The sequence below is a fragment of the Oreochromis niloticus genome, linkage group LG2 (assembly GCF_001858045.2).
Source record: "Oreochromis niloticus isolate F11D_XX linkage group LG2, O_niloticus_UMD_NMBU, whole genome shotgun sequence".
In the NCBI taxonomy this organism is placed as follows: Eukaryota; Metazoa; Chordata; class Actinopteri; order Cichliformes; family Cichlidae; genus Oreochromis; species Oreochromis niloticus.
This window is the reverse complement of record NC_031966.2, coordinates 15,118,416-15,132,812: the sequence shown is the minus strand read 5'-3', so window position 1 is coordinate 15,132,812 and position 14,397 is coordinate 15,118,416. Positions and strand designations below refer to the sequence as shown.

The window sequence follows — 14,397 nt, the reverse complement described above, 5'->3', positions numbered from 1 at the left end:
CTTACAACCCTGATAAGTGAAAGAGAATGGATGGGTGGATATTTTATCTCATGTCATCATCTCATGTCAGTTATGTCATTAACATGCATTGGTATAAATTGAAGAACTCAACATCTTAACAGTAAACAGTTTAACAGTAAACTCTGACTAGTTGCTAGATAATTTCACAAGTGTTTTGATTCCTAAGGCCCTTAAATTAACAGATCACATGCATAACATGCAAAATCTGTTAACCTGTCATATGATCAATTAATTCACTTAATTCACTATTAATTAGCATATATTAATTCAATTTTATTTATACAGCACCAAATCACAACAACTGTCACCTCAATGTGCTTTATATTGTAAGACAGACCTTACAATAATAGAGAAAAACCCAAGAATCATATGACCCCTATGAGCAAGTACTTTGACGACAGTGGGAAGGAAAAAAGGAAGGAACGAAGGAAAAAAGCCATCTCTAGGCCCAGCAGTCTTAGCTAATTACAGGCCAACCTAACCTTCCTTTCATATAAAAAAATTTTCAAAGTGTAGTTGTAAAACAGCTAACTGATCATCTGCAGAGGAATGGCTTATCTGAAGAGTTTCAGTCAGGTTTCAGAGCCCATCACAGTACAGAAACAGCTTTACAGTACAGGGTCACCTGATCCAGCCCTAACTATATGCTTTAGCAAAAAGGAAAGCTTAAAGCCTAATCTTAAAAGTAGAGTGTCTGTCTCCTGAATCCAAACTGGAAGCTAGTTGCATAGAGGAGGGGCCTGAAAACTGAAGGCTCTGCCTCCCATTCTAGTTTTAAATACTCTAGGAACAACAAGTAAGCCTGCAGCGTGAGAGCGAAGTGCTCTAATGGGGTGACATGGTACTACAAGGTAATTAAGATAAGATGGGGCCTGATTATTCAAGGCCTTGTATGTGAGGAACAGGATTGTGAATTCAATTCTGGATTTAACAGGGAGCCAATGACAGGAAACCAATTTAGGCGAAAAAAATGCTCTCTCTTTCTAGTACCTGTCAGTACTCTGGCTGCAGTATCTTGGATTAACTGAAGGCTTTTCAGGGAGTTTTTAGGACATCCCGATAACGACAAATTACAGTAGTCCAACCTAGAAGTTATAAATGCATGAACTAGTTTTTCAGCACCACTCTGAGACAGGATATTTCTAATTTTAGAGATGTTGCGCAAATGGAAGAAAGCAGTCTTACATATTTGTTTAATATGTGCATTGAAGGACATATCCTGGTCAAAAATGGTCTGATGCAGTGAGACAGCCATTTGTAATTTCTTATATGATCCTGAGAGTTATGGAACAAAAAAGTCAAGTGGAAGACCCAAAAACATTTCACCAGCACTGAGCTGGAGGATCCAATTGGCTGTCTGACACTGGACGATCCTCGACCCAGATTAAGGTCATTACCGGCGCCGACTGCAACCCCATAACCATCAGACCATCAAGCATTTGAGACTGAACGGCTTCAAAAATTAAAAACTTCTTCAAAGGCCTCGTCTCCTTGAATGCCACAGATCTGACCTTTTGGACTAACATGAGACACTGAAAGGTGGAACAAAGTTTTATTCTCTGATGAGAAACAATGTAACCTTGATGGTTTCCAGCGCTACTGGCATGACAAGCAGATCCCACCTGAAATGTTTTCTACTCACCACAGTGGAGGGAGTACAATAATGGTCTGGGGTGCTTTTTCCTTCAGTGGAACAATGGGGCTTCAGGAGGTGCAGGGACATCAAATGGCTGCTGGCTATGTCAAGATGTTGCAGAGAGCATCCCTCATAACTGAGGGCCCCTGTCTGTGTGGTAACTACTGGGTTTCTCAATAGGACAACGCTACAGCATGCAATGGCCGCAGGACAAGGGACTTCTTCCAGGAGAATAACATCACCCCTTTTGGACCATCCTGTGTGTTCACCTGATCTAAATCCAGTTGAGAACCTTTGGGGATGGATGGCAAGGAAAGTTTACAAGAATAGAAAACAGTTCCAGACAGTAGATGCCCTTCGTGTGGCCGTCTTCACCACTTGGAGAAATGTTCCCACTCACCTCATGGAAACGCTTGCATCAAGCATGCTGCAACGCATTTTTGAAATGATCAACAATAACGATGGAACTACTCATTACTGAGTTCGTGTTTAGAATTTCTTTTTAGGGGGGTTTATGGGTTTTTTTGGAGGTGCGGTCTTAAACTTTTGATCAGCTGCAAATCAGCCTGTTTCAGTTTAAGCGTTCAATAAATTGCATGCTCTAAAAAATGTTTTTTTCTTGCTGCATGTTGAAGCTCTACTTGGAACCTTGTTCAGACCCAACCATGGAAAATATGCATACTTTTGATCAAGACTGTATTAAGAGTATGAATTTTAATAATATATGTCATAAATTTTAGGTTTTTGTGCTATTTATTGATGAAAAAATATTCTTATTATTATTATCTATAAGAAAATCACAGTGATGATGTATAAGTCTCAACATCTCACTTCTGTATTAAATATGGCACAACAGATGTTTAAAACAGCTGTCCTTGTAGTGCAGTTCTTATTCTGTGTTCTTATTCTTAGGATGTTAAATATTGCACTCTTGTTAAAGGCAAAGGCAACTAACAAAGGGAAGATTTTAGCTATGCACACATTCTTTGGTATCACTCTCACCTGAACTGAACTTTTCATGTTCACTCATGTTTGCTGTGTTTTATTATTTTTGTTTCTCACTGTTACACTCCAGCACTGCATACTATTTTCCTCAGTATTACTTTTGTTTGCAGCTGTTCCAGACCTTGTGCTTACACAGAGTAGCACAGGTGACTGGAATCCCCTGCATAAAAAGAAAATGTTTAGAGAATGTGCACAGGTGCGCAAATTCAGCCTCTTCTGGCACTATTCCTCACTTTTTGCCTCAGCACAGGTTTTAAATAATACAACACTTCAAGTTACCTAGTCATTCATATTGGACAAATGGTTAAGGAACTCATTACAAGTAGGGAAGTGTAGGGGTTAATTAGGGTGCAATCTGTCTGCTAACAAGCTACTAAACTCCACCTATCAACACACAAACACTGATACACACATAAAACTGAAAACAGATCCTGTTTTCAGCCCTGATCCTGATTAGGGCAAGTTTACCAAAAAAAGAAAAAGTTTGGTATGTGTAACCAAAACAGTAACTAGGAAGACATTCACACCCTCTGCAGTCACAGTCCTGCTCTAATGCCTGTTATATTGTATGTCAGGAAAATGAAAGCACCTACATTAAAATCTGGCCCTAAAAAGCAGTGCACTATGCTTGAATCAAGTCATTTCCAAATCACGTGTGTATGTTTCTGGCAGAAAAATCTATAGTAGCACAAAACCACAATCTCAGTTTTGGTCAAGCTAGAGATCTGTGTGTTACATGACACAGCCTCCCGTCTGAGACCACTTTCTGTTCTGCCACTTCACTGCTTACAACAATAGTAAAAAAAAAATTTCTTCACATTAATAATGTGCACGATGATTTACACATAACAATATACCATAGGTAAGCATTTAAGACGTAAATGTCAAGTTTAAAAGGCGAACTTGAAAAGCTTTTTCTTAAAAAGTTGTTTTACTTTGCATATTCTGCCTTTTCTTAATGTCTGCACACAAAGACAACTAAACCTAAAGTCACACTCATCGCTGACAAACAAACAGTGCATGGAAACTTAAGCATTTCTGTGGTTGGGCTTTCAAAGAAAGGTGTAAATACAAAGGGGCTTTTCTTCCTGTTTCACTCTATACTTCAGTTTCAGGAAGCTGCTCTTGTTTTTTTTTTCCATCCATTTGAGAAGTCTAGCAGATTGACACTATATAAAAGTAGAAATAATAACAGAACACATTTAAAAGAGTATTTCTACACTTTTCTATGTTTTTATAGCTGCTTCCAGAAGAGGGGAGGTGCTAATCAATTGTCCCTTCCTGTCCTTTGTGGTGACTTTTTAATGGCAAATTATTGACTATAGGTTTGAAACCTTGGTAAAGGTGTTCCTACGTGCCTCTCTTAGCACAGTGACGGATAAGTACTTTAATTTGAAAGATCAAATTAAGTATGTTTAGGTAAATATACATTTAAATACAGTTTTATGAATATTGCATACATGTAATATTTTATGAGAGATGTATAAAGTTGTAGACGCTTGGTGTTTGAAGGGAGCTTGCTGACGTCTTTGCTCACTTCATATCCTGTTAAAGCACACAGTGAGTTCTGTTCTGAGTAATCAGCTTCAGTAGTTGGTCAAGGGGTGGAGAAATGGCCCACCACAACTTTTGTTTGTCAGTATAGTTGTTGCTTGTGGCTTTGCTTGTTGTTCTCATGCCTTAAACGCAGAAGGCTCTTTCAAAGTCCTTTGAGAGTATAAAGAAAGTTTTTTTCATATGAACAAATATTATTACACTCTTTTAAACAAAGACATTGTTTTAACAATATAAAATGCTATCTATAGTTGTGGAAAGGCTTGGTAGACAAATATAGACCATTCTAGCAAACTGCTCTGCAAACTTGCCTCTCTGCAAGTTTGTCTCACTCACTTTCTGTCTCCATTTGCATAAAACCAAAGACAAGAACCTGGTTAAACACAGATTTTTCTTATTTCATTAGCAATTGTAGTAATCCTTCCCCTGTTCTTTGTATGCTTTATAAAGGACTAAAAAAAAGTGTTAAGACTATTAAGATTTATGTAACATTTTTTTTTCCAGGCTGACTTTTCATAGAGAAATGACTGTTGATACCAAGTAAATTACTGGGTTTTGCTTTTGGGTTGGTTATGATTATAACACGTCTTGTTTTCATGTGAAAACAGGCAGTCTGAAGATCTGGCTGACCCTTGGATCTGTTGGAGTGCATCAATGACTCATCTAGGTGGTGGTAGTGGGAGGTGATTGGTTGATTGCACAAAAGACTGAATGATTCAATGATGACTCCTTTTGACTCAGCAGATATGTCCTTGGACTGGAACAGATGGGTCAAATGTCACATAGCAATGCTTGGTCAGCAGTTGTTCATCCAGTGTACTTCCTTGTTCAGCCAGATGAGTACACTATTGCCTTTATGGAGCCTTTGGGGGTCCAGTCCCATCCAAAAAGGTGCCTACTGAGCTAAATTCTATTGACATATTTTCACAACTATATATGAGTATTAAAAAAAACTTCCTCATTTAAAAAAAAAAAAAATAGAGGTGAGAGGTGAGACAAATGCCTCCCTGTCAAGTTCCCCATCCAGTCCATATGCTCTGGCTCACACACCGAGGAAGTATCTCAACTGACAAAAGTCTGTTTAAGGCAGGGGTGTCACACTCATTTTACAAATGTAGTTGTAAAAAACATAGCATTTCTGGAGTATAAAATGAAAAACAGAAACAGCATAATGAGAGATAATCGTGGTGGAAGTAAGACAGACAAGTAGGAATTCATTACAATGTTTTTGTTAAATGTGAAGTGCAGTTTTGGTCTTCTTTTGCTGTTGGTTCAGTGAATGTTGGTCAGAGAGTGACAAAAACTTCAGTTTCTGAATCTTTGAGATGTCTGTTTTCAGCATCCAATTGCATATTTGTGTACATACTGTCAGGTGAACAGACTTTGCTGCTTTGTGTTTACATGTTTTTGTGGAAGCTGTTTACCAGCACTTTATCGTTTATTGTTTTAGCAGTTTGGTGGTTGTTGAAATGGTTTTGTGAGTTTTAGCTGAGATTCTGACGTTTCACTAGTTACCACATGTCTATGTATGAAAACAGATCTGGGGATGCATCTGTTTTACTTTGTGTTGTAAAACAGATGCATTTGGGGGCTTTTCAATAGGAAAAGCTATAAAACATAAAAAAAATGCAGTTAAAAGTTCAAAAGTGATACTTGTGCTTGTTTTTGGTGAGCATCAGATCAAGCAAGTTAAGAATTTGCCATTCAAAGACGCTTTCCTTATACTTTATTTTATGTAATATTCAATACTGAACTGTAAATTTTGTCTTTTTCAAGAAAGCAATTTTTTTTCACTGTTTTCATAAAAGCCTTATTTTTATGTATTTTCTACTAGAGAAAACCTTGATGAGGTTTGAGGCCCTGAGAGGTTTGAAACCTTTTGTCCACCACAATGGAAAATAGTTGAAAATTAGAACGGGTATCACTTTAGCCAGCTTCTAATTTTATAAATTAAGGACTCAGCTTTGGAGTCTCCAGTGTCACTGAAAAGCAGCCAGATGCTGCTCATTTTGTTTTTTTGCTTGTATCTCCACTTCTTCCTGACACACTTGCATTTTAATCTACTTCATCATCTCTGTGTGTACCTGGTCTGTACCACTACACTTGCTGTCTTGTCTGCCGCTCTTCCTTCTCTCACATGATGTTGTGATCCCAGTCTGTCTTTGCACGTGATTGGCCGCATGATGTGCCCATGACAATAAAAGTCCCATCCCTGCCTGCATGGATTCTCAGCAGGGCTGAAGATTTGACTCCCACATACTGATGGGCCATTAATAACTAACATATGAAATTATCCTGCGGGACAGATATAATGTGGCCCGCAGGCTATACGTTTGAAACACTTCATCTAAGGAGTCAAGTAATCACACAATTTTCCACAATTAGACAATTCTAGCCTTTAATTTTTGACTGTGTACATGTGGTTGACCGTCTAATATGCATGACTGTTTACCTTTTCTAAAAGATCATCACAAAACAAAGTGGAAAATAACAGAATGACATTAAAATGTGATAACATTCAAATATATAATTTTATTATAATATGTTATTTATTTTTTCAATAAATATAACTGTATTTTTTGTTTCAGAATTTAAATAAAACCCACGATGGAGCTTGAAATGCATTTCACACAGTTTGTCATAAAAAATATAGTAAACCCTAATAACAGTAGTTACTCGACTGCAAAAGCACTGACATCCGTGTAGACTGTCTCCCCCTCTGCTGCTTTTTCACTCCTTTGTGCTAATTTGCTGCTTTTCCTCAAAGTGATGTTTGGTGCAGAGTAAATCACTGCTGTCTGAGTAAATAAAAAAAAACAAACATTCAAGAGTAAAATGTACCATTGACTTTATATTTTTCTTTTTTTTAATTTACCTTACCTGCTGACTCTGCTGATCACCACTCCCTGTCACAACATCTGTTTAAAAGACAGAGAAATTTACAATGACAGATACTTTCTGCATGGTTAACTTGCACCAAAGCTGATGGATATACTAATGTGAGTTGAACTTTTATTACCACACCAACAACTGGATGTTTTCTTCTTGATGGTATAAATCAGGAAGGCTATAACAATCAGACTTGTAGCCAAAGCAGCACATAATAGAAATAGAACTGTATTAGCCTTTTGCAAGTCCCACATGTTGAGTCCTGGAAAAATAAAAGCACCCAGTAATAAATATTACTTTTGGAGACATTATAAACTGGGAAAAAGTTTCACACTGATTTTAAACTAGCCTATTCTAAATTATTATAGCATTCTTCAAATTTACCTTTAACATCCAGTTTTATTCCATTTCCAAAAATTATATGTCCACATGTGGCCACAGCACAGTAGTACGACCCGGCATCAGAGGAGCTGACATTCTTGGAGAAGCTGTAGACACATTTCCGTGTGGAGGAAGCCTCTGGACTCCTCTCACATTTATCGCTGTTTCCATCAGCATAAATTAAGTTGGGGTGAGAGTTATCAGATCTAGTGCTGAACCAAAACACACTGTCATTTCCAGGACATGCATTGTTCTCTGGGTTAGAGAGGACTGAACACTGCAGAGTCACTGGGTTTCCCAGATGGAGGGGACCAGATTGAGGCACCTGAATGATGTCAGTGATAGCTGTTTCTGGCCCTTAGAAAATAAGTAAGTAACTATTAATATAAATACATAAATTAATAAATTCATTTACTCATTTTTAGTTCGTTAGATCATTAGTTAGATATTGATTTGTAAACATGGGTAAGAAATAATCAGTTCTGTTTACCTTTAATTTTTAAAAATGTTGCATTTAAAAATTCCATGTCCAGTTGGTCTACTTTTATGCAGTAATAAAGACCAGTGTCACTTAGCTTAGTTTTACTTATTTCCAGAATAAAGGTTCCAGGTTCTTGCTTTGCTGTAATGTGAGTAGTGTTGTTAACACCATCATAATCAAAGGTAAATGTTCCTCCCAAGAATTCAGGCCAGCTTCCAGAAATAACCCTGATCCAATACAAGGTTGCTTCATATTCAGATGTCGGGCGTGCACATGTCAGAGTCACATTTTCTCCAACACCAATAGTCTTCGTTCCAAAAAACACATAATCAGTGCATCCTGAAAGTCAAATTAAACAGAGCAGTTAGATATAGAGTTCTATATTCCAGATGTTAAATCAGAGAAATATATATGGAACAAAAAACTGACTCTAAACTTACGACCAGCTCTGAAGCCCAGCAGCATATAAAATACGATCAGCATTTTCTGATGGATTTACTTATGACTCATTTACATTTAGGCATACTAAGATGATGCTCCTTAATATAATCACATCAAGTGGGAGGGAACAATTTCAGAACAATCTGATTGGCTGTTTGTTATGTTGGTGCTCCGTTCTACTACCACAATGGAAATAATATCAATCATCTTTCCGGCCTAAACAACCGAAACAACACCAAGAGTACAGTTTTGTTTTACAGTGGGTTTCTTTAACACACAGAAAGTAAACAAAAGAGGCGTTACGGTAAACCAAAACACTCTCACAAAAACACCTTTAAATTTCCATAATTGTCTTTATGCTAACTGGTCGTGCTGTTTATACATCAAATAACATACAACATGCATCATACAACAACATATTTATCAACTCCAAACTCCTAACCCTAACATAAATTGGGTGACAATATTCTAATATACATTGAGTTGTGGTAAGAATGAGCACAGGGAGTGCTTAGAATAGGTTACAGAAAGACTCTAATGGCAATCTAAAGAGTATAAACATATCTGCTGATAGTTGATTCCAGCAATTTAGTGATAACAAATAATAAAAAATCTGTAAATATTTAATTACTCCAAAATATAGATTCCGTATTTTCCATAATGCATCTCAAACATTGTCATATGCTGGATGTGTGGAAGCAGGAAGTTGGACCCAAATGCAGGACCCCAGAGTCAAGGTGTGAACTCAAACAGCTTTACTGCTGTATTCTCATAATACATTTACTCAAAAAACTAGGAAACTCAAAGGAATACATGGAACACACAAACAGACAAAAGGTAAATGGAGACATGACTGATTTCACAGTGAGACAAAAAATGAAGAAACATGGGGAGGAGACTAAATGGAAAGATAATATGCACACGAATAGACTAAATGCAAGGGAATTGACACAGGATTAAGCGGGACACTGTGTGACACAAAATTAACTAAACACAAGGCACACCGAACGGGGTACTGGCAAAATAAGACGGGATGTACAGAGATGCAAACTTGACAAACAGACAGAGAGGAAAACACACATGTTACAGTATTGTTTCAATTGTTCAGGCTGTTGTCAAACTGATCACAATCACAATAACAAAAGTAAATTGTGGTTTTAAATACTTTTATATCCTAAATTTGGTCACTCCAGCATGTTTGTAGGTTGCTAGGGAACATGATGATATCATACTGTCATGGCTACTGGACAGACTCAAGCGCAGACAGAGTTCTTTGCACACAAAAGAAGACAGTTTATTTACAATATGGGACACCTCAGTGCTATATATGTACAGTGAGTTGGGAGGGGCTCCAGGGCTCCAGGGAGAAGGGGTAATCCACACACATGCTTCCACATCAGCTCAGTCACCGCCACAGTTCCTCCATGCACATTCACTCCTCTTCAGCCGCACTCGCTCCAAACCTCCACTCACGCCGCCACACACAGAAAAGGTCCGTAATCTGGTCCAGGAGGGGGATATCTACACACAGAATACAGTAGTTAGTACCACAGGCGAATTCACACAGGGAGATCTTTGAAGAAGCCGAGAGCACGAACTCAGAAGACTCAATGTTCCAGTGCTGAGCTGCTCTGTGCCACTGACTTAAATAGTAGCTGGGGATTCAGCCAGATCAGCAGCAGGTGGTGACAATCACACAGGTGCGTTGGGCCAAGAGCAAGGCTCCGTAATGAGCTCCGCCCAGGCAGAGAGGAGCGAGGGAGGGGAAAAAAGAAAACAAAACCTGTAGCCAGTGTGAGCCAGCCAGAGAGACATGGGGACCATGACACATACTATCTATAAAACGGCCTTGTAGGAGCCTACGATGTATCAGTTTATTTACTGTACTCCCCGTGGTCTAGGAGTAGTAGGTGGCTAAGAAATAAACACACATACTGAGATGACAATATTTAAGAACTCTAAAATTGAAATGTTTTGCAGTATTTCTCCTCCTATCCTTTTGTCTATTATAGTGGATATATGTATATATATATATATATATATATATATAAATATATATATATATATATGTATATATATATATATATATATATATGTATATGTATATATATATATGTATATATATATATATATATATATATATATATATATATATATATATATATATATATATATATATATTGCCACAGCATTTCAGTCAAGTTTGTGTGCCTGGGGCATTGCAGCACCTTTACTGCTGGTGTGCGCGAGATCATTGTCCTGTAGGCTGTCTCACTTTTGTTCACACTTCAGCTGTCTTACAGATGACTTCAAACTTTACATTATAATACTTTGGTATTAAGAGGATTTCATGGTTGACTAAATGACGGAAAGGCAATGAAGCTTGTGACTGCAAAAACAGTCCAATTCATCCATTTTACCATCATACTTGAAAGTTTGGTATGAGGTGCTTTCAAACAAACCATATTTGTTTAGTGTTTTAATAATTGAGCTACCACAAAAATTTATATCCAGACCGATGTCTGCAGTTTCTCTGAGTATTGCACAGCCTGGAGTAGCAATTTTTAATATGACTGTCTCAGTGTCTGTAGGATGGGAAATTAGAGCAAATACTTTGTGTAATGCATTTTAAAGATCCCACCTTTTGCCACAGCTATGCATAAAGATTTGAATTTAGGTCATAGAGTGTATATAAAACATCAATGAAGCTCTGATCCAGAAAATTAAAGCTAATGTACGAGTACCTTAGACCCAAAATATTTCCTATGACAATCTGGGGGTGACTCAACATTTTTATGCTGAGTTGATGACTAGATTCAACTGTTTCAAGTCTTATTGTGTCAGTGTTCTGGGCCATTTGATCCAGCCTTTTTAGTTTATGGTGCTTTTATGTGTGTTGTAATACCCACTGCAAAACAAAACTGTGCTCTTGGTGTTGTTTTGGTTGTTTTTCTATTTTTTGAGTATTGAGTTCTCTCTATTGTTTAGTTATATTTCCGTTTCCCTGGTGTCTTGTCAAGATGTATCGTCTCCCATTTCCTGTGTCATTCCATGTCTCCCCTGTCGGTCATGTTTATTCCATAATTCCCCAGCCCATCATGTCTCTCTCTCTTGTGCTCTCTTGTCCCCTCTCTCTTGTGGTCTCTTGCTCCCTCTCTCATCTGCCTTTCCTCCTGTGTCAAGCTCATGTGTCAGTCTACATCTCTGTGTTTCCTGTTTTATTTTAATAGTCTCGTGGTCCATATTCAGTATGTTCAGTTCCCCTGTGGCCTCACATCCATTTGCATCAGCTTTGTTCCCCATGTGTTTCCACTTCCTTTATTGCCCCTCTGTGCATTTAAGTCTTCTGTTTTCCTTGGTTGGTTCTCAGGTCGTCTGTTCATCTCCCCTATGTTCCCGGTCCCTAGTTTTTCCATGTTCCCTGTGCTTTGCTGTTAGTTTAGTTTTCCCCAGTTTAGAGTCAGCCTTTGGTTTTGGTTCCTCCTATTTTGTATCTTTGTGTTTTGCCTTAATAAACGGCTCGCCTTTTGTTAAATCTGATTTCTGCCTTCAGCGTCTGCGTTTGGGTCCTCTTAAATAAACACAAGGTCTGCCGCCACAGCCCTTTGACATATTGAATGATGTAGCTTCTGATCCCTATTACAGTCAAAAATAACAAAAAGGAAATTGTGCTTTAGGGTCTGGTTACTTTGTAATTGACATGTTATAATCATATGGTTTCACAGTGTCCTTTGGTTTTTCTACCAGCTCCACCAGTCACTTATCGTGTCTGGTTACATCAACATGGTAACACCTAAGACACTTCATAAATTCACAACAAGACTTCACAAAACAATTGCTGATCTTACGCTATGTTTTCCATCTTTTAAATACAGTCTATGTCGGAGCTTAGCGTAACACAAGCAGAATTTTTTTTTTTTAAAGTGTGTACCCAAGTGTGTTTTAGTACCCACTCCACCAGTACCTTTTATATATGTCTAAGATAGTCACTAATAAAGTCAAATAAATCAGTGCAATTTTGGTACAACACACTACCATACATCCAGCTGACATCAGGCTAGGCTTATGGTTAGGAAATGTATCGATGTGCTCAGCAAATATGCTAAAAATGTTGCTTTTAGAGACAACATGGAGAAAATGCTGCGAGTGTAGGACTCAAAAGAATGACCGTATAAAAGATAGACAATGTGGCTCCAATGTGATTCCTCCCACTGTACAAAAATGAAGCTCTGTTTATCAGGGCTACCGTGTTTTGCATGTTTGGAGCCTGAGTTGCACAGTAGTGACTCTGGGGTGGAGTTGCTGCTTTGAACTCCGCCCACTCACCCACTGGAGGTGACTGGGAACACGCCCCCCTGCACTTTTTACAGCTTTTAACAGTTGCTACAGTTTTAACAATGTCCGCTGGTGGTTTTACAGCAACTGACTATTAAACTAATGTAAATGCAGCCACATCACTGCTTTTAAGAAGCAGCACAGCTCACATCATTCTGTAGCTTCTACTTATTAATTCATTAGCTAGAATAGCCATTAGCATCTAGCTAGTGCTACACTGTGTTCGAGGCTTTTTAGCAATTCTACACACCTGTGTTGCTGTCATAGTTAATATGTTTGAATAATAATCCCTTATTATTTTTTGTTATTCTCAATTTTAACAAAGAGATTATATCAAGCATTACACATTACACAGGCCTATAGTGTTGTAATTATAACAACTTAAAATTAAATGCTGTCCTTTGACACTTTACCATATGAATGAGGATGATAGAAAACAAGCTCATTCAGTTTGACAGTTTGACATCCATCACACACTTACAGAGCTCTCTGCTGCCTTGTAGCATGAAGATAGAAAAGTTTAAATGGAATGTTTTATAGGAATGTAATTTGTCCTTTTATTTAACAGCAGATTTTCCCCCAGACCCTGGGGAAAAATGTTGGAAGAAGACCATCAGAGCCAGGCTGGGTGTGGTTACCTGGGTCCAGAAATTTGGAGACAATTCCTCCCCTTCTTTCATCATCGCTGTCCTGTGCCAGATGTTCCGTTGACCCACTGAGGCCATTTCCACACTAATACGTTTTTTTGTTTGAAAATGCATCTTTTTCTCTCCGTTTTGGCGTTTTTGGTCAAGGAAAATTGAGCTTTTTGAAAATGCTCTCCAAAGTGGATACATTTGAAAATGCTGTTTTCGTATCGCAGTGTGGACTTTGGAAAACGATTGCACATTTTAGTCATATGATGCAGTCATGTGATCAATTCTCCTAAGGTGGCGGACGGCATTGTACAGCAGTTGTTTTGTTTGCTCTCAATTTTGACAGCCCTATTAAAGAGTATCAGTTTGTACATGCTCCAGATAGCTCCAGATAAAACTCGGCACTTTTCCTCTACATTTTGCCACAACGTTTCAAAGAGCCGGAACGTAAATAAACGGCAGAGGGAAATGTGTGTGGATGAAAACGACTGAAACAATAGAGTGGATACGGAGCGTTTTTAGACGAAAACGCCGTTTTCAGATTCGATGATAAATAATCAGATGATGTTTCTGACATATTTTCAGAAACATCATCAGCAGGAAAAACAACAGGACTCAAAAACTTCACCAGCAGCTCTTTCTGAGCTCTCAATGAGGGAAATATTCTTTGGACCTCCAGTTTAGGCAGATAAAGACAGATAAACCCAGCACTTTTTGAACAGCACAATACAAATTTTGTGTAGCATTAGAAGCACTGCACAGAGGCTCTGGACTTTTATATGATGATGTTGTACTCAGTCTTGGAAAAAATTAAAAAAGCACTATAATTAAAATCTGGTTATTCTGATAGGAATGCCTCTCAATTAACCTATGGCAAATAACACACACTATCACACACTATTAGCAAAATCCATTTACACTCACATTCATACTTATGGGCAATTTATAATCACTGATTTATCCCACTAAGTGCATGTCTTTTGGACTGCAGGAGGAAGCTATAGTACCCATGTATACAT

The 14,397-nt window shown here is 38.0% G+C and overlaps 1 protein-coding gene across 3 annotated transcripts; it reads right to left on the bottom strand.

Moving 5' to 3' along the window:
* Nucleotides 1-6,598: 6,598 nt before the first annotated feature.
* On the bottom strand, nucleotides 6,599-8,782 carry LOC100700087 (signal-regulatory protein beta-2). Of its 3 annotated transcripts, none has more exons than XM_025910459.1 (6): nucleotides 8,408-8,777; nucleotides 7,977-8,306; nucleotides 7,490-7,843; nucleotides 7,236-7,367; nucleotides 7,097-7,134; nucleotides 6,599-7,014 (listed from the first exon to the last, which is right to left on the bottom strand). In XM_025910459.1, exons 1-6 carry the CDS (start codon nucleotides 8,448-8,450, stop codon nucleotides 6,889-6,891), a joined length of 1,023 nt encoding a protein of 340 aa, XP_025766244.1. In that variant the 5' UTR covers nucleotides 8,451-8,777; the 3' UTR covers nucleotides 6,599-6,888. The 3 variants fall into 3 exon arrangements, with proteins under 3 accessions (XP_025766244.1, XP_019219880.1, XP_019219884.1); XM_019364339.2 differs by having other exon boundaries at nucleotides 6,915-7,014; nucleotides 7,241-7,367; nucleotides 8,408-8,778; XM_019364335.2 differs by lacking the exon at nucleotides 7,236-7,367 and having other exon boundaries at nucleotides 8,408-8,782.
* Nucleotides 8,783-14,397: the final 5,615 nt, after the last annotated feature.